General features: G+C 34.5%; 1 protein-coding gene across 3 annotated transcripts in view; it reads left to right on the top strand.

The window, feature by feature from the left end:
• The window catches only part of DOCK1 (dedicator of cytokinesis 1), a 450,137-nt gene that overhangs the window by 125,145 nt on the left and 304,733 nt on the right, over positions 1-20,259 (top strand). For all 3 annotated transcript variants that reach the window (XM_039345121.1, XM_039344947.1, XM_039345028.1), the window contains exons 17-22: positions 7,680-7,783; positions 8,322-8,505; positions 13,343-13,440; positions 15,381-15,470; positions 16,657-16,757; positions 18,769-18,894. In XM_039345121.1, the coding sequence (XP_039201055.1) occupies positions 7,680-7,783; positions 8,322-8,505; positions 13,343-13,440; positions 15,381-15,470; positions 16,657-16,757; positions 18,769-18,894 (703 nt within the window). The remainder of the gene's footprint in view (positions 1-7,679; positions 7,784-8,321; positions 8,506-13,342; positions 13,441-15,380; positions 15,471-16,656; positions 16,758-18,768; positions 18,895-20,259) is intronic.

Here is a 20,259-nt window from a genome sequence, read left to right on the forward strand (position 1 = left end):
ACTCCTTCTCCAAACAAATATTAACAAATTAAGTCAAAAATAATAAAATAATTAAAACTAATAATAATTATCTAAGATCTACTCAAAAGCAAGATAATACTTTTCAATCTCATATTTCTTTTGAATGTAATCAATCCATCTTCTCCAAACCATAATATATTTTTCTTGTGAATGATCCTTCAAATAGGCGGAGATTTTCGCCATTTCTGCTAAATTAGACACTTTAAGTATCGATTCTTCCAGAGTAGGCAATAAGTTTTTCTTCCAATATTGCCCCACCAATAATCTTGCAGCTGATATAAGGTTCAACATCAAATTAGTTTCTTTAACATCAAAATCTACAATAATACCTAACAAAAATAATTGCGGAATAAACTTTATCTTTCTCTTAAAAATCTTTTGAATATTCCACAAAATCTTAATCCAAAAAGCTTTAATATCTTTACAAGTCCACCAAATATGAAAATAAGTTGCATCTCCAACATTTGGGCTGTAAATTCGGATACATGCGGGACAACTTTTGAGGATCCAAATGCCATCTATAGAACATTTTATAAAAATTTTCTCTTAAATTTTGCGTTTGAGTGAATTTTACATTTCTAACCCAAATTGTCTCCCATGTATCCAATAAAATCGGCTTTTGAATATTTTGCGCCCATTTGATCATACAGTCTTTAACTAATTCTGTTTCAGAATCCAATTCTATTAAAGCATTATAAATTCTTTTTATATGAGCTTGACTTTTTATATGAGCTTTAATCTGTTTTACCAAATTCATATCCTCTAAAGTAATACCAACCTTTTGATCTAAACTCCACCTCGCTAACAATTGATTATAATGAAACCAAGAGCGTACAATATTTTCTTGCTTCAGCTCAATAGGGATTTAAATTGCCAATCTTGCCCAACCAAACTAAGTAATTCTTTATAAGAAACCTTATCCAATTCACTCCCCTAGATACTCCGTCTATCACGTGTCCAGGAATCCCCCAAATTGGGATTTTATAATTTAACCTATAATAACATTTCTTCCAGACACGCAACAAGGCACTTCTCAAAATATGGGTTTTAAAAACCTGATCAACTTTTTTATCATAAGCGTGCTATCCATATAATAAATCCCATCCCTCAAGAGAAAGGATATTTTTATTTGTTAAGTTGAGCCAATCACTCATCAAGGTTAAAGCCACCTCATCATAGAACAATTTTAAATTAGGCGCCTTAAGTCCTCCTCTTTCCCGTATATTTTATATAATCTTAAATTTAACTCTTGGCTTTTTCCCTTCCCAAATGAACTTATTAATCCCCTTCTGCCATTCCTCCAATTAGCATCTTTTTTCAAAATAGGTATCATTTGAAACAAGAAAAGTAACTTTGGAAGTATATTCATTTTAACTGCTGAAATTCTCCCCAACAAAAATAATTGTAGTTTTTTTCAATCATTTAAGTCCTTTTGCACTTTTGCCCATAATGTCTCATAATTTTTTTTATACAATTTAACATTAGAAGCTGTAATATATACTCCTAAATATTTAACCTTTCTCACTATTTCAAAACCTGTTAATTTAATCAAAACATCCTTTTCCTTCATAGACATATTTTTTGATAATATTTTAGTCTTATTATTATTTACCTTAAAACCAGAAACCTTCCCATACTGAGTTAAAATTTTTACCAAGTCCCTAACCGAGTCTGTCGGTTGAGATAATGTCACAACCAAATCATCAGCAAAAGCTCTCAACCTATAATCATTCTTATTTATTTTTATTCCCTTTATTCTAGGTGACTCCTGAATTTTAATAAGTAAAATCTCCATTGTTAAAACAAATAACAATGGGGATAAAGGACATCCCTGTCTTGTACCCTTTTCAATTTTAAATTCTTCTTTTAAACCCTCATTAACTATGATTTGTGCAGATGGTTGTTGATATATTGCCTTAAGGGCAACTAAAAATTTGTCCCCAAAATTCATTTCCTCTACTACTTTAAATAAAAATTGCCAATCTAATTGATCAAAGGCTTTTTCAGCATCTAAAAAAATCAAAGCAGCAGGGATTTGATTGTTCTTATCCAAATACTCAATTAGGTTAACAATTTGTCTAACATTATATTTCATATATCTTCCAGATATAAATCCAGATTGGTCACTATGAACCAATTGCTTCAAAACTCGCATTAATCTATTTGCCAATATTTTTGAAAAAATTTTATAATCTGTGTTCAAAAGAGATTTAGGCCTCTAATTTTTGGGCTGGGTCAAATCTTGATCTTCCTTTGGAATCAATGATATAAAAGCCCTTCTCCATGATGGAGGTACCTCTGCTCCCAATAGAATATTATTAAAAATTTCCTTCAGTGGTTCTATCATTTCTTCAGATAACATTTTATAATAAATTGCTGTTAATCCATCTGTACCTGGAGCCTTACCAACTTTCAATTGTTTAATAACCCAAATAATCTCATCCGAAGTAATTAAACCATTAATCTCATCTCTTTGATCAGTAGTAAGTTTAGGAAAATGTGATTCCTGTAAATACTTTTCTATATCTGAAACTTGTATGTTTTCACTAGCATATAACTTTGAATAAAAATCTAAAAAACTCCTTTTAACCAAATTTTGTTGATAAACTTCTTTACCTTTGTAATTTATTTTTTCTATAATCCTTGGTTTCTGTTTCTTTCGTAGTTGGTAAGCCAACTACCTACCAGGTTTGTTTGCATTGCAAAATGTATTATGTTGCATATACCTCAAGTTAATTGCAATCTGATCAGCTATCAACATATTAAATTGCTCCTTAAGCAAACTAATAGAAGCCTTTAAGTTATTGTCCAATGGATTTAATGTAAGAGACTTTTCCTTAGATTTAATCTCTACTTCCAACTCTTTACGTTTCTGCATCTGTTTACATCTATGCATATTATTCATATAAATCAAAACCCCTCTCATATATGCTTTACTGGCATATTCAAAAAAAAATTCCTTTAAATAATCTCTACATCTCTGTAAATTCCCTTCGTGTCTAAATAATTTTTCATTCAATCTCCAAATCCTTCTATTCCCATCTTCAGGAGATAACTCCATCCATACAGGACTATGGTCTGATAATATTCTTGGGAATATCTTGGCATTCTTCACCCTAGAAAAGAGATCATTAGTAATTAAGAAAAAGTCAATTCTGGAGTACGACTAATACCTATCTGAAAAAAAAGTAAAGTCTCTTTCTTCCATATTCCGTTTACGCCAAATGTCTCTGAGTTCCAAATCATCCTTCAAATCAAAAAAGGCTTTAGGTAATTTTGAATGATTAGGAGATTTAGAAGAACCCTTCTTATCTTTAATTGACTCTAAAACACCATTCCAATCTCCCATTATAATTACTGATTTATAATCCAATTGAGTTATTTTCTGATGTATCATCTTATAAAAATATTTTTGTTGCTGATTAGGAGCATATAGTCCAATGACAAGACTTCTCTTGCCATTTAATAATAAATCAATAATAACATATCTTCCTTGTGGATCAGAATCAATTAACTTTGGTAATAAGTCTTTCCTCACATAAATAGCTACTCCTGCTTTTTTCTGCGGAGCAGAGGCTGTGAAATGTGCTCCCAGCCTGGAGTTAATCAAATATTTTTCATCCTTTAAAGCAATATGAGTCTCTTGCAAACATATGACATCATTCTTATGTTGTTTCAAAGAGTAAATACTTTCTTTTCTGTGGTGAATTCAATTCATTAACATTCCATGTCAGGAACTTTGCCATCTCTCATGGCTTGAAGCCTTTGGAACACCGCATCTAAATCCGCAGTTGATGACCTCTTCGGTGTTGTTCCTCCCACTGGCTCAGAGGTAACCGCCTGTGTTGTAACTCCAGCATCTAACTTTTGTTGTTGTTTTTCTCTACGTTTATGGGCTGCACGAGTCATTCTCTGTTCCCTTGGATCTTCTCTTATCTCCAAACACTGTTGCATTGATTCAACCAACAACTCTTCTCCTGTTGGTGACATTGCTCCTGCAGCCAACCGTCCTTCATTTCTTCTAGATCTTGGAGATGGTGGTGCACCTGCTTTCAGAACAGAAACATAAAAATCTCTTGCTTTTAAAATTGTATTTAGTCTATAACGTGTTCCAACATAATTCACCACTATGCCAACAGGTACATCCCATCTAAATTGAATCTGACGCTTCTTAAGCTCCTCAACCGAAAAGGCAAAGTCCTTTCTTCTTCTCAGAATTTTTGAGGGTATTTCCTTTAAAATTATAACATCTTGAGCTGCAATTTGAAATCTTTGTTTGTACTACATTTCATCATATAGGTTGAGTAAGTAAAGAGATACAGCTTTGTCTTGTTCCTTTGCTGAGACAGTCTCCCCCTCCCTCCCTTTTTCTTGTGCCATATTTTGTCCATACAGGCTTCATAATCTGAATAAAGATTTTGCATGAGGACAAAATTTTCTGAGATTGTCATTTTTCTAAGCACATTCCAACAGCTTGACACAATCAGTATAATAATGGCATTTCTGTAACTGTGAAATACATTCTGATTTCTTTTTGGTATTCTTTTGCTTTCTCAATTACCCAGCATGCATCTGAAATAATACCTTGTTTTCCTCGGTCTTTTCTAAAGCCAGTTTGAATATCTGGCATCTCTTTTTCCAGGTAGGCTCTAATCTGCAGTGAATGATCTTAAACCTTATTTTGCTAACATATTAAATTAAGGATATTATATGATAATTTGCTCACTGTGCTCCTTTTTTTTTGCTTGCGTAGTGGCTAGAACATTTACTGATCCTTTGAGTGTTGACATCTTTGCTACACAGAAGTCCAATATATTCTTTCCATCTTTGATCTTTGAATTAGTTTCTATCTTTATATATTATATATGTAGTTGTAATACTGCTTTTTATTTTTTCTAATAGCGCTTTGAAATCTTTTGTTAAGTTCCTTCCCGAATTATTTATCTTTTTTGTCTTTGGCTTCTCTTGGCAATTTTCACAGTTCGTTCTGACATCTAATTTGATTTTTTCTTTTTAAAATACTGTTATTGGAAACCTTTCTTAAAAGAAATAAAACAGTTAATATAAACTTAGTGAAAGAGAAAGAAAGAATAGAAAGTACAAGAAAAGAAAAAAGAGAGAAAAATAAGAAAAAATGAAAAGGAATATTTAAAGAAATGACTTCTGATCTTCATCATAATTACAAATGTGATTCTTCACCTCCATAAGATTACATGAAAGTATCTCTTCTTCCTATAATCCATCCCTTATGCATATAGAAACCCATAAATCATTAACATTCAGTCCAGCAAAAAAATCATAAAGGGTAATCAAAAGAAACAGGTTTATTTTAACCATAGCCAACTTGTTTTGTTTGTAATAATCTTGAGCTTTAATTTATTCAACTGTTGTCATAGCACTTGGTTTCTCTTCAGTTTTTCTTTTCCCCATCTCAGAAGCTTCTTCAACACTTTAGCAAACCACTTTTATAAATGCAGTAAGGAGTCATTATCCTGGTCGTTCTATTGGCTTGTTATCTCTCACAATCCACAGTTTTTAATTTTTTTTTGATATTTCAACAATTTCTTTATTTTCTAATATTTTCTAATTAGATGAGTACCAGATTTTTTCTTCAAACTTGTGACGTCATGTGATGTGTCGTGACATATGGCGACTTTTTTTCCATTGCCGGCAACGGGGTGGGTGCGGCTTTGCCATGATGCATCCGGCCCTTGGGCTGGCAGTTTGACACCCCTGCTGTAGATCTTCCAGATTATTTTTTCCCCCACCTGTTATTTACTCTTTGATATCTTTTGGAAATAGTCGTTCCCTAGAAACAGACCTCATTGCTTGCTTGGTAGCTGTGATTTCTATCCCCATTCTTCAAATATCTACTGTATTATTTAAAATGCCATACCATTTTCTGTCATGTTGTCCCAATGGTGACAAAAGGCAAGCCCTCCCGTACCACTTTAGTCCACAATAGTTTTCAGTTGGCTCAATTGGCTCATTTGGGGATCTGGTAGCTCATCATTTCTCATCTGGAAGTTTTCAGTTAGCTTTCTTCTATTTCTTCGACTTTGGCAGTTTCTTTTTGTAATCATCTGTAACAAATTATTTACTTTGATTGCACAGTTCCTTTGGTTCTCTGTCAATGAGGTTCCAGACTTTTAAGCAATTTTTGTGTTCTCTATGAAAAAAGTAAATATATGCTGAATATCATATCATAGATGTTGGTTGGCTTTCATCTTGTTCTTTAGCATAACATGGGATTTGCACTTAAACAGTTTGGGATCTTTTCCCTAGCTCCTCTTGGCCATGCCTTTGATGTTATATACTAAGCTCCTTCACCTATTTTAGCAACAATGAAGTCACCATTTCAGTTCTTTGAAGAAAATGTTAGCTTTGAAGAAATAACTGAATTTTCAGAAATTGATAAGCTCACCTTCTTCATTTCAGTTCCTAAATCATATAATCCCAAAACATTTTCTCCTTTACATTTGCAATGTTGATATTTCAGTCTTTAACAACACATCATGCATATTCTATCAATTTCAAATTGAACTTTTTTATCAAACCCATCAGTTTCTTTTTTTTATGGACCAATGTTTCATCTTAGATTATTATCACATTGAACAGTTGTTCATCAAATTCTAGTCCTAACAAATCCACTGATACTGAAGATGTCAATGTATAGTTGATTTCTTTCATTTTTGACTCCTGCTGAACTTTTCTGTGTTCATGCTTCTTACATTCCAACTTCCCACTGTAATTCTGTCTGTGGGTTTGGATTTTCCCAAAGTCTTTAATCAAGCTATCTCATAAATGCATTAGCATTCTAAAAGATCCTTAGCTCTTCTTCAGTAGCAAGTTGATTGCTATTCAGTCTGAGATGCCCATCATCCAGCACTATATCTTCAATCATTTTATATTTATACATGTGGTTTTGTTGCTAAAAATATAGAAATGGTTTACCATTGCCTTTCCTCACTCAGTACGAATGGATGCTTTTGCTCTTTTACCTAAACTGATAATCCACTTCTAGTATCTTGCTATATTGCCATATTAAGTGCCTGCATACTTTAATGGGCAGAAGGAATAAGTTGGGTGACTCAGATGGCAATAAAGACTCCTGGAATCCATGTGCCATGTTCTTTGTTTATTCCTCCTGGAAATACCTCCTTACACAGCATGACTGGAACGTTGTTAGCTTTGGGATATTTTTCTTAATAAATAAATAAATAATGTTTTGACTCATTTACTTAAATGGGTTCTCTTTATCTAGTTTTAGGATTTGGTGGAGAACAGATAATGTTTTAGATCATTTTATGCAGAAAGAATGAATATTCAAAAGAGTTCTTAAAATTTTACATACCAATCTCTCTCTTTCTGTGTATGTACGTATGTGTGTGTTTGTGTGTTTGTATACACACACAAACATACACAATACAGAAATCGTTTGATGTATCTTTATGATTGACTTGGACTATAAACTAAATAGCAAAATCTTTTTTGTTTTTTCTCTCTTTCATTTCAGCCTACATTTCAAATGTCTTTTTGGTACAAAGCACCTAATAATTTCTAAATCTTCATTAACGTATATATCTTGTATTTTATCATTGCTATATTTGTCTTGATCAGTTGATTTACAGTATACTCATTTGTTTTCTTTTGAACAGCCAAAGATAAATCTGAGAAAATATTTGCTCTGGCATTTGTTAAATTAATGCGATATGATGGGACAACTCTACGAGATGGAGAACATGATCTTATAGTATATAAGGTATTATCTTAAGTATATGCTATAACACTTTGAGGAGCCAATGATTTAGGAGTTTTTGTTATTGTTCAAAATGATACATATAATTTTGTACATGTGATCAATTTTTGTTATCTCATTAGAATCAGGTATAAGCATATGTATTAGAAAGAAGAGCAAAAGTTGTTTTTCACATAGATATTTCAATACAAATCAGACATCTCATTAAACAATTCAAGATTTTATGATTTAAAATTTTTGGAATGTTTTACAATTTAAACTACATATTTTATAGTAAGTGGAATCTTTCTCTTCCTTGTTTCCTCCAGACTTAATATGTTATAATGTTGGTGATTTGCCTCTGGAGTTGAAACAGTGTTAATGTTGCTATGTGACATTTTGATCTACTTTTCAAGGTGGTGAAGGCAGCGAAGAAAACATGCAACCAACTATGACATTGTTAGAAATGAAATAAACAGTTAAAGGTGTCTATGTCTAGATACAGTGAGATGTGAGTAATATAAAAAATTAATATATATTTTGTTTTGGAATAATGTTGCAGGCAGAAGCAAAGAAGCTGGAAGATTTTTCAACATATTTAAGCTTGCCCTCTACTAAACTGGAATTGGAAGAAAAAGGTCACTCCATGGCTGGCAAGGGCATGCAAAATCTTGGAAGCTGTACCATCAGTAAAGACTCATTCCAGATCTCTACTCTTGTCTGTTCAACAAAACTAACCCAAAATGGTAGGAATGATAATACAGTTCTAGGAAAAAAAAACATTCAGTTTGTGTGTTGAAAAGATTAATGCTGACCATTTCAATTCTGAGTCACCGTTTTATATTTGGGCATGGAAGGCCTTCAGAAATAAAATACAAAGTGTTACGTATTTTATGCAACCTGGTCAACCTTTTGAAATTCTTTTTGACAGGAGTTATTTGAAACATCTAAAAAAAGTAGAGAATGTATGACCCTTCTAATAATTTTGGACTTGCATCATACCTGACCATTGGTCATACTGGTAGGACTGGTGAAGAACTATACATTTAACATAAATACTAATGAACAGAAGGGGGAAAATGATGGAGATTAGATGCTATCTGTAGCTTCACATATAAACAGATATGAATAAACTGTGCTAGAGATGCCAGAGTTTGGGTATCTCCACTTCAGTAGGAAAAATAGAAGAAACAAAAAAGATTATTCATATTTTGCTATACAAATAACCTCCAAGTTACGAGTGTTCCCTTAGCGAATGTTTAAAGTACATGATAAGCGCCCCCTAGTGTTTACAAAAAAGTCCCAAAATTATGAATATTGCTGCACCACAGCAGTCGTTCACTCTTACGAACGACCACAGTGGCAGTGCAACATTCACCCTAGCTATTCCCTCCCTCCTCCCCCTCGGATCTCCCTAGGCACTAGGCTTGAGGATACTCACCTTGCGAAGACCGAGAGACCCTTCACTTTCTTGGCTGCCCCAGGCCTTTAGTGTGTTCGCAGAGAATGGAGGCCTAAAATAATGCAAGCATGAGATCAGTGGTGCGAGATCTCACACTACTGATCTCTCATTATCTCACGATAGTTTAGGCCTCTGTTCTATGCAACAGAAAATGGAATGGAAGCCAGGGAATGTTTCTATGGGCCTTAGGAGGCCCAATCCGGGTGTCAGAGGCCTTTTCTGGGTCACTGCCGCCCAGAAAGGAGCCCGGGGTACGCTTTCGCAGGCCTACAGAGGACCACTATGGGCCTTGGAGGTCTTCTGCAGGCCTCCAAGGCCCAGAACGGAGGATGTGGGCAGTGGCCGTGTGCTTCCAAAGGTCTGTTCTGGGCCCTGGAGGCCTCCCTCTTCTCTTGCTGGCAGCAGAAAAAGAAACAGAGAGGCTGGAGAGGAGACAGATCTTCACAAGGTAAGTGACCCTAGTGCGGCAGGATGGGCGGGGGAGCAATTGTGGGGATCCCAGGGGAGGAGGGAGCATGAGGTATCTCAAGGGGGGCTTGGGTAGTCTGAAGCAGGTGGCCTGTTCCATCACTAAGCCCCCCATGGTCTTTCCCACTCTGAGATATCTCATGTCATTTAACAAGCTACGCATATGCCCACACATTAAATTACTGAATGCGTGGGTGAAAGCTGGGAGTGAATCGCATTCAAGGTACAAGATTCTCTTCTATGAATCCTTGAGTTACGAATGGAATGGGCAGGCTCCATAACATTCGTAACTCGAGGACTACCAGTATAAAATGCATGTGAGTTTTCTTGTTTTGAAGATCACATGTATACTCTCTTTAAACCATTTATCAGTAATTTCCTGTAAAAATATAAAGCCATTAAACATAAAGAGATAATTAATATTTTAGTAATTTTGAATTCTCTTACTTTTATACAGCTTTAGAAAACCTATATTATTTCTGTGGCTAAATCTATTTTTTCAGATTTTAGATTAAATTGACTGGTAGTATAGTTTGTTGTCAGGAAGCGACAGGGATGGGAAATTTCTAGTTCACGGTAGTGATGCAGCTCATGGCATGTCCTCTCTAGTAAACACTCTTTCCACAGGGTTTACACAGTCTTCCCAGCTAGAGAATAACTCTCAGCAAAAGCTCAAACAGCAGCTGCTTGCACACAAAGAGGGTTTTTTTTTTCTTTTTCTTTTCTATAAAAAACAGAGGGGATACAGAGGGGTGTCTACAGTTTGTGTTGGACAGAGCTTTCAGCTCTTTCCAAAACCTATCATCCAAGATTGTCTAGATCTTTCTGCATTGAAGCAATTAAGCCTTTGGAACATATTAATTCTGAATTAAGGTTCAATTGTAATATATCCATAGGGAAATACGTTGTTAGATAAAATATCACGTTCCATACTCCTATTTGGCACGTGCCTCTTGAGTAGTGATATAGTTCAATCACAATTGAAGGAGAGTGGAGAAATACTATATACTTGCTATGTCCCAAATATTACAGTGCATTTCTTTCAGCCCCATGTTAATGTCCCTGTCGATGATTTTTTTCTTGGTGATAATTCGCCCCATAATTATTTTTTTAATATTATTCAGTATTTTATTTCTTCCTGGCTTGTTGGATCATTATAGAAAATAAACCTGAAGAAACACATAGTTGTTTCAGATATAAAGAATTGAAGAGGTGGAATGAAAGGAGTCGTGTTGCCTCTCTGATAAGCTTGAAATGGTGTCATAGAAACAGATAGGAAACTGTTGTTCAAGAAAGCAAGTAAAACTTAACAACTCCTGCAACTGAAAAATTCCATTAAAATCATTTTAATAAATTAGGGAATAGTTCTAAGTTGCTTAGTAAAACAAGTATTTAGAACTGGATATATAATATTATTACCTGGACAAGTTGAAAAATTGAGTAATTGAAGGAGGAAGGAATTTTATATTGGAACATCTTTTCTGGAACTGATCTTAGTATCTGCTATCCATATCTACATTTAATTTAGAACTTTTTTTGGAATTTCATCTCCAGAATGATTTGTAGGAAACTCAAATCTTAACTAAATTATAGCTTTTTAATTCTTAGGGCACTAAAGCTGATAATAACTCTGTAATGATATTGCCTTTATTGATAGACAAAATTATATTGATTTTAGAGAATTATTTCTTTATTTTTGATGTTTTATATTGTGCTAAAATAGTTTTTAACTTTATTTTTGATGTTTTATATTGTGCTAAAATAGTTTTTAAGTTCTCTGGAATAGGGTTTCCATATTTTAATGCAAGATATAAGTATGAATGAAGGTTGACATTGCATTTGTCTTGATACTTAAGCTCATCTTTAATAGAATGTTTTCTCTCATGTTCAGTTAATTGTGATAGTATTTTGAGAGGCACAATATCTTGACCTTCTGACAGTGGTCTATTTTTAATTTTTTTTTAAAAAAATAATTTTTTCCTTCTTTAGAAGGAAAATTCTTAAAGGAATGTATAATGCTGTAAAACATTTTAGACATTTTCTAGTTAACAGTATATACCTGTGGGATTTGTTTACAAGCTTCATTCAATTTTATCATGCTCGATCAACTGAAAGTGAGGGTAAATCAAAATAATTCATTCCACAAGGTAACATGCAAAATTTTGAATACAAGATGACTGGAAACTTGATGGCGAATCTTTTAGAGACCAAGTGCCCAAAAACTGGCCCTGCCCTACTCCACCCCCTGCCCCGCCCCCACTCTGCTCTCATCCCATCCCTTGCCCTGCTTGCCTGCATGGTCACTCACCGCCTCCAGGGCCCGCTGCAGATCGCCCAGGCAGTCCAGCAGTGCCATAGTGGCCACTCCCTCTTCCCACGCCCCGCAGCATCAACTGTGCATGATGGGGCATGAGGGTAGAGTCTTGTCCACGCTGCCTGGCTCCCATGTCCTTGGCTGTGATCCTCCGCGTGGGTCATGCTCGGGGGCGACTCTCCTCCAGGGGGCTGCTGGTGAGTGGGTCGTGGGGGGAGGCAAGGCTGGGGCAACGCACGTGTGCCCACAGAGAGGGCTCCAAGTGTCGCCTCTGGCATGCGTGCCATAGGTTCACCACCACTGTTATATGATATATGTGGGTCATCAGTTCCATCCTAATTTTGAATTCTTAGGGCTCAGTCTTCCTTTAGGTCATTGAGAAATATTGCTGTGCTCAAATACGTTTTATTTTAGTATAATCTCCATGCAATAATACTGCTAAAATTTATACACTAAAAATTATCTAGCCTGTTGACCTCATAATTCAAAAATGCACTGCTTTTTCTGTTTGAGGACTGGTTGATATAAGGGGTACTGCATTAAAAAAATGAGTAGATAAAGCTATGACAAACCTAAATTTCTTTCTAAGTACACTTTCTTGTCACATTATAAATTTAACTAAAATTAGTTAATATTCTTTCTACCCAATTGTGTGTTTAATTTTAAATATCTGTTACATTAAAAATTATGATGAACTTTCTGGAGAGTTTAGAGTGGAACATGCACTCCTAGGGCCTCAATTTCTAAATCTCATTATGATTTGATCCTATATTACATCATCAGATTTTTGAACAGAATTAAGTTTGGTGACAGATCTTGACAATAGTTTCTGTATGTAAAATCATTAGATTATGAACTGTCTTTATTTAAAAGTATCTCATTTATCCATTTGATTAGCATGACATTGGATTGCACGAATTCAGAATCAACATGTGAAATGGCATGCTTGCATGCTTTCTTCTGTTCGGGAAGAGATGGTTGATATAGATGGTTTCACTATTCATATATGTTTCTAAAATCTGGTAACTAGATTTATTAGTCCATGGGTTACATCTGGTACTTTGCAAGAAATCTTTTTGGCCAAAAGGACTTATCCATCCATCCCTTCCTCCCCAATGTTAACATGCTGAAAATGTATTTGGAGAGTTCCCTTAACATTCTGCAGTATATTTGTGGGATGGGATGGGAAAAGATTGAATCTCTTTCTGTCAGTAGATAAACATTGTTAGATTCAGATTAACATATCTACGATTGCAGCTTATAGGAATTGTTCCAGTCTTTTTCTGCTGTTGTATTTTATGTATGATAGAATTATCCAACTTTTCTCCCCCCTTCTTAGTGGACTTACTGGGGCTTTTGAAGTGGCGATCCAACACAAATATACTGCAACAGAATTTAAGGCAACTGATGAAAGTTGATGGAGGTGAAGTTGTTAAAGTAAGAAATCTTTTTTCTTGGTGGGGGCGATTGGCAGGGATTATTGATATGGAAAGAGCAGCATTTTTTATTTCTATAATATGAAAATGTCCTGCTTCTTGTTGCTAGTAAAATGAAATATCCTACAGGTAGTCCTTGACTGGCAACTGGTTGCAAAGTAATCAGTTGAAGTTCTGATGGATTCCCCAAAAATAACTATGACCTGGTTCTGAAGTTCTGATGGATGCCCCCACTCCACAGTTGCATTTTGGGTATTTGGCAACCAGCCCACTTTTACTGAATGAAACAAATATAGACTTGTTTTCTGTCATCCCACAGTTTTAAAACATGGAATAGTGAATTTAAGTTACAGCAAGTTGCCAGTTTAAGAACAACTTCCAGTCCTAAGTCTGTCCTTAAACCAAATTTATATCCAAAGCAATACAGATTATTTAATCAATTTGCTTACTATGCATTGCTGAAAACAGGCTGAAGAGTGTGCAGACCCTGAGCGGGGGTTGGGATTATGCATGTCCATGTAGGTGGGGAGGCATTCAAAGTGTGAACTGAGAAGGTGGATTTGGAAGTGCAATATTGGATGATGCTGTGCTGTTCAGCCATTGCTTCCTGCAGTGATGGAGTTCTCATTGCCAGGTGTGTGTGTGTGTGTGTGTGTGTGTAGGAAACCAGATTACAACTGAATGTTAATCAATTGCCTAATCATAAGGGAAATTTGATAGTGAAACTAATTGCACAGAAAAATGGTGAAATCCCCTTCAACAGAAGCCATAAGCCATAAACCATCTGTGGGAAATGCTGAATTTGAATTCCTGCACTGAACATTGGGCTAGATTCACCAGTCTCAGAGGCTCCTTCGAACTCTACATTTCTACAAGTATGTATATTCAGTCATATAGGCAATTTTACGACCTATCATCATTCGTTCAGTAACCTTGTTAAGGTATGAGGGTGCTGAATAAATGGTGGCTATTATTGGTCCTCAGAATTTTAGCCGTCCCAGCAATCCAATGATCACATGATTGCGATCTGGATACTTGGCAACTGGTCCACACTTACGACTGATCGTAGTACTCCATGATCACCTTATCATCATTTGCAATCTTCTCTGCCTGCTTCTTCAGAAAGTCAGTTGGGAAGTCGACCGGGAAGGTTGCAAGTTTTCCCCACCTGTGCATTCTTTTGCAATCCTGTGTGCTCATGTCAGTCTCTTATACATTATCCCTGACCTGTACCATACCTCTTGTGCATCACCTCATATCTTACTTGAACTGTGCCACATTCTCACACCTTGCAAAACCTGCTATTAAGATGTAAGTTATTGAATCCTTTATGGAACATTGCCTCATTTGATATTATAAAAATATCTCAAGTAAAGAAGATACTATTGTAAGAAATCGTAAATATTAGATATGAATGTGTCATTAATCCAGAATACCTTTTCTCTTTAAAAGTGAAGTCTGAATATGCTGTATATCACGTGTGCAGAATGTGGTAGTTACATATGCTGATTTATAGTGTGTATGGTCTACATTCCATCCTTGTGGTATTGCTATAAACAACCTCAAAAGTTATAGGGGTTAGGACTGGGTTTCCTCAAAAAGATCCAAAGAGTAGGTCCGTTATTCAAGAAAACTACAATATCCTTGAAACACCTCGGGGACTGATGCCATATGGTCTGAATTCATTACTTTTAGTGACCTCCTTAATTTCATTTTCCTTTGGCTATTATTTTTATAGACTCTCTTCTCTTTGTATAAATATAAAATGTATCCATACCTTTCTTAAGACAATGTGAATAAAGGATTTTTTATTTTATTTTTCCACTATAAAAAAATAATATAATCACCACTGTTGAACCATTAAATTCAATTACTAATAACTTTTGAGACAAAGTTTAATTTTTGAATACCTGTTATAATATTGACCATATTTTTTTCCAGTTCCTTCAAGATACATTGGATGCATTGTTTAACATTATGATGGAGAATTCAGAAAGCGAGACATTTGACACATTGGTGTTCGATGCTTTGGTAATATATATGAATATATATATATGTACACACAAACACATAAAGACATATATTGCTTTATATTGATTTAATTCATTTAATATCTGTTCCCTATGAGCAGTAAAACTTTCATGAATCTCAAATCTTCTGTGCAAATGCAATCATACTACTTTCCAAGGACTTATGATATTATTGACTACATGAAATACTGGTTTTGGAATTTATACCATAGAAGCAAACTTAAGAACACAAGTTTTGTGAAAATGTTCACCAATATAAATAGTAACAGGCTGAGAAACCCATAAAAACTGAATCTTCAATGTATGCCACTTCCTAAGATCCCTGATACACTGCCTTTGGATACTTATGTAAATCCAGGCATATTTCTTAGTACCCACTAGCATCACTTGGGGACAGAACATCAAGATACAGCAAGGTTGAAAAGCCTCTGTTTGGTATATTTATTGCTATATTAAAAATATAGATTTTTAATCACAACTTTTGCTGTGATTAAAATGATTCCATCAAGGAATCATTTAGATTTCTTGATGGAAGGATTGATGCAGCCTGGCAAGCTATCATATGTCTGGTTTGGGTTTAGATGGTATGCAAAACTAACTACTTTGAATGTTAAACTATGGGTTGTGGTTTAATTTTACGGCACAATAATTTATTCAACAAATTATGACTTAGCAAGAACTATGAACCCAGCCAGTATTGCCTGCAGAGGAAAGACCTGTTATGGTTTCCAAAAGAGATTGTTTTGGAAGTTACCAATGTAATATTGTCACTTCTGTGCATAATTCCATTCCAGGTCTTAAAACAAAAGCAAGCTTACTGAGAAAAAAATGTGTCCAAAGGGATAGATTTCCTTAGATATCAAGAGATACACTAAAGCCAAATGCCATGGATTTTCAGATAGCAAGAATTCTGTTGTGCTGGCAATTATATATGACCTTCATAGGTCAATATTTCAGCAACCTAGTCTGTATTTGAGGACAACTGGTAAAGTCTCATTGTTACTCTCAGTTTAGGTCTATTCAAAATTTTACTTTATTCTCCTTCCCTTATATTTAATATATGGAAGTAAAATCCTATCACAAAACTGTTTTTATAGATGGAGCTCTCTTCTATATTTTTTCACTAAAATGTAAATATTTGAAATGCTGTATTTTCAAAATAATGAATACCCTTTCCCATTGAATAGGTTTTTATCATTGGACTAATTGCTGACAGGAAGTTCCAGCATTTCAATCCTGTTTTAGAAACCTACATTAAGAAACACTTCAGTGCTACTTTGGCTTATACGTAAGTTGTTAAATAAATATGTCATAGATAAAAATTAGTTTTTTAAATAGGAGGTATAAAAAGTCGTTACCATAAATGCTTATATTGTTTTGTAGGTTGATTAGGCCAGTGTGTGGTCGAACCTACTATGCTGAAGGACTCTTAGACTATTAGTAAAAAATATTCATCCAATTCTTTAACAGTATTGCTTTCTGGACTATTTGAGTGATCTCAGAATTAAAATCTGTTTTCTTTTCCCTGGGCTTCTTATCTGAGATTTGTTTTTGTGTCCATAGCTAAGCAGTTCATATATGCTGTGGCACATTCTAGATTGTAGGTATGATTACAGAAAATGGCTTTCCATGAATAACTAGAAGATGGTACTCTGCCTGCTTTGGCATATGCCACTGAACCTCCTCTGATCTTAGTGATCAACCACATATGTTATGGGCGAAAAGTGGTTTGTGATGAATCCTATACTTGAATTGTCTAGGACAGGCGTGTCAAACTAGCAGCCCGTGGGCAGATGTATCATGCACAGGCCATGGCTACACTGACTCTGCAAAGGTAAAAAACGTCATGATAAGTCACGATACGTCACGTGATGCGATCAAGTTTGACACCCATGGTCTAGGGGCTCTTGCACGTCATAAGAATAATCTTGAATTTTACTTAAGAGCTATTCCTGGTTACAGTTACATTCACAGACACAGTTGCTATGGAAATTAGCAGTTTACTCAAGACCATGGACATAATAGGAGACAAGGAATGCAAGCTAAAACAAAGCTTGCCTGAATAGTTGTCTTTAAAAATGTGTAAAAGAATAATCAAAAGCCAGTCTGGAATTCCAAGAACCAGGTCAGCATTGTTACCAAGCCCAGAGGTCAGAATTTCAAGTGCAGAATCAACATGCATGTCATACGAGAGCTGCAGATCAGACAATTGATTCCAATGAGAGATCATGGGTTAGCACTGCCTCTTAAATCAGGCTGTAACCAACTGCTTTTAATCAAGGGATTTACTCCCTTGCTTGGCAAGAAGACTCATTGAACATTTTTGCTTTGCTCTACTTGCTTGGTATGGGTGCTGGGAGGCCTGCTGTCATCATCACCTGATTCCTCCAGGTGGTGCCTGTATTTGATCAGCGTCTGGTAATAGTTGGCTGTATGTCTCCTTAGATTGACATTCCACAAGATCTGCTGGATCAGTTTCTTCAAATCAAAATTCAGACTCAGCATCTGAGTCTTGGGCTATGACACCTGTAGAGAACCATGAAGATATAATTCAAGACAGTATGGGAAGATCAGTAGCAAAATATGAACTCATTTTAGGAAAATGAGATACAGATAGTTCTCACTTACCAATCACAATAGAGAGTGGTGCCCTTTTGCTAAGCGATGTGTTCTTAATGTTCTTCCTGTGAAGCCTTTTGTGCAGTTTTATTTTTAAATAAGCTCTGTATGAGTATGGATAGATACAGAAACATATTTCATTTGGTTAGAACATAAGTATTTGTTGCATTATTCTAAAACCTCTGTTTTGAAAATTTTAATAAAGAAGAAAATTTTAAAACCATTTGTATTATATCTAGAAATGTCTTCACTGTAAAGAAAGAAAACAATGGAAACAGAAATCTTCATACTGCATCTGTATTCTACATTTACTGGCTGGTCAAAATGTGAAAAAAAAAGGCAGTCTGGCATGCAGAGGTTTATCTTACAAGTGCTCTAACATTTGTGTGCAAAATGGATACAGCTTTGTGTAATTTTCTTCAGCATTGATCCAAAAAATTAAGGCATCTTTTTATAAATCTTTTGATTCTCTATTGAAGGTCTTCTTTTTTACGTTTTCTTTTACTTTTTCTTTTTTAAAAGATTTTTTTTATCCTGCCTTTATTATTTTTAACATATCTTGAGTTCTCTTTTTATTCATTTTTTTATTGTCCTCAAAAGTTCTCTGAACACAAATTACGATTATGCTATATGTTAGTACATCTTATCATATATACAATCTTTATTTTTATTTTTCTCAGAAAACTGACAAAAGTTTTAAGGACTTACGTGGATAATGCTGGTGTCACTGATCAACTGTTCAAGGCTATGAGATCTTTGGAATATATCTTCAAATTTATTGTGCGATCAAGAGTTTTGTTCAATCAGTAAGTTTATTTATCCTTAAATGTATCTTCAAAATACTTCAGTTTTTACAGTAATTGTTTTATATACCATTAAATAAATGTTACTAGTTTCATTAATTGTAGATGAAATGAACAGTGAAAGTTCACCATTAGATGTTGATCAGTTCTTTGCTTGCTGACTAATTGTTAACTGTTAAGCTTTCAGGACTGCATTGTGTTTAGCATTTATAGATTTCTCTGACAGTATATGCCATACACTAGATAAATAAATTAGTAACTCAGTATATTGTACTGTTTGTTTTGGCAAGTGTGCAGCTTGCTTGGATTATTAGAAAGAAATTCCAAAAATTAAATATTCTGCACAGTAATATTCTAATACAATATTATAGCAATTTAATTTTACTTCATCATATGAATAATTAGAAAAGTTAGAAGCAGGTTGGTCCAGTGGTTAAGGCACCAGACTAGAAAGCAGAAGACTATGAATTCTACTACTGCCTTAGGCATGAAAAATGGTTTGGTAACTTTGGGGCAATTACTCTCTGTCAGCCCAATTTACCTCACAGAGAAAATAGGAAAAATATGAGGAGGAAGGAGAATTAGATATGTTTGTTACCTTGAGTCATTAATAAAATAATAAAAGTGGAATTTTAAAAAATCTAAAAATAGTTAATGCTATCCTAGTTTTGATAATTATTACTATATAGAAGTAATCTTTATAACAATATCAATTATTGAAGAGGAAAAATATTAGTAAGACAGATGTTATGATTTTTTTACAGATTTATAGATGAGAAGTATAAAGATTTATAGGCAAAGATATGTTCTTGTCAAAACATATCTATTCAAAAAACTCAGACTCAGCAGGGAGCTTTTCATACTGATTCATATCTAAATTAGTCTCCTCCATTGGCTGCTTATTTCAGTTTTCTAAATTCATGTTTTTTGATATTTCAGGTTTAGGTCTCTCGAAAGTTTATCATTACCATGTTTCTATTAAAAATAATAGACTGATTTTTGTCAATTACTGACCATTTAAATCTAATTTGTGACAGTTTACATAATATATTGTACCAAGCCTAGAAGTTCTTTGGAATAGATGAAGATATTTTGTTAAGTAACAATAATTTCCATACTCTATCCACTGTTCACACTATTTTAAATCCAACACTTAAAAAAAAAAGACAATTCTAAACAAAAAAGATTCATATCTGCATCCAGTATAACATGACTGAATTTTGGACTAGTTGTTAATCAAACAATAGAGAATAATGATATGTTTTAAGGCTAGTAGAAATGAAAATTGTATCCTTTCTCTTTGGCAATGTGTGAGATACTCTTTAAAAAAAACCAGTGTTGTGGTATTACATATAAAACCTATTCTGA

The sequence above is a fragment of the Crotalus tigris genome, unplaced genomic scaffold (assembly GCF_016545835.1).
Source record: "Crotalus tigris isolate CLP2741 ecotype Arizona unplaced genomic scaffold, ASM1654583v1 scf7180000017536.10889498, whole genome shotgun sequence".
Lineage (NCBI taxonomy): Eukaryota > Metazoa > Chordata > Lepidosauria > Squamata > Viperidae > Crotalus > Crotalus tigris.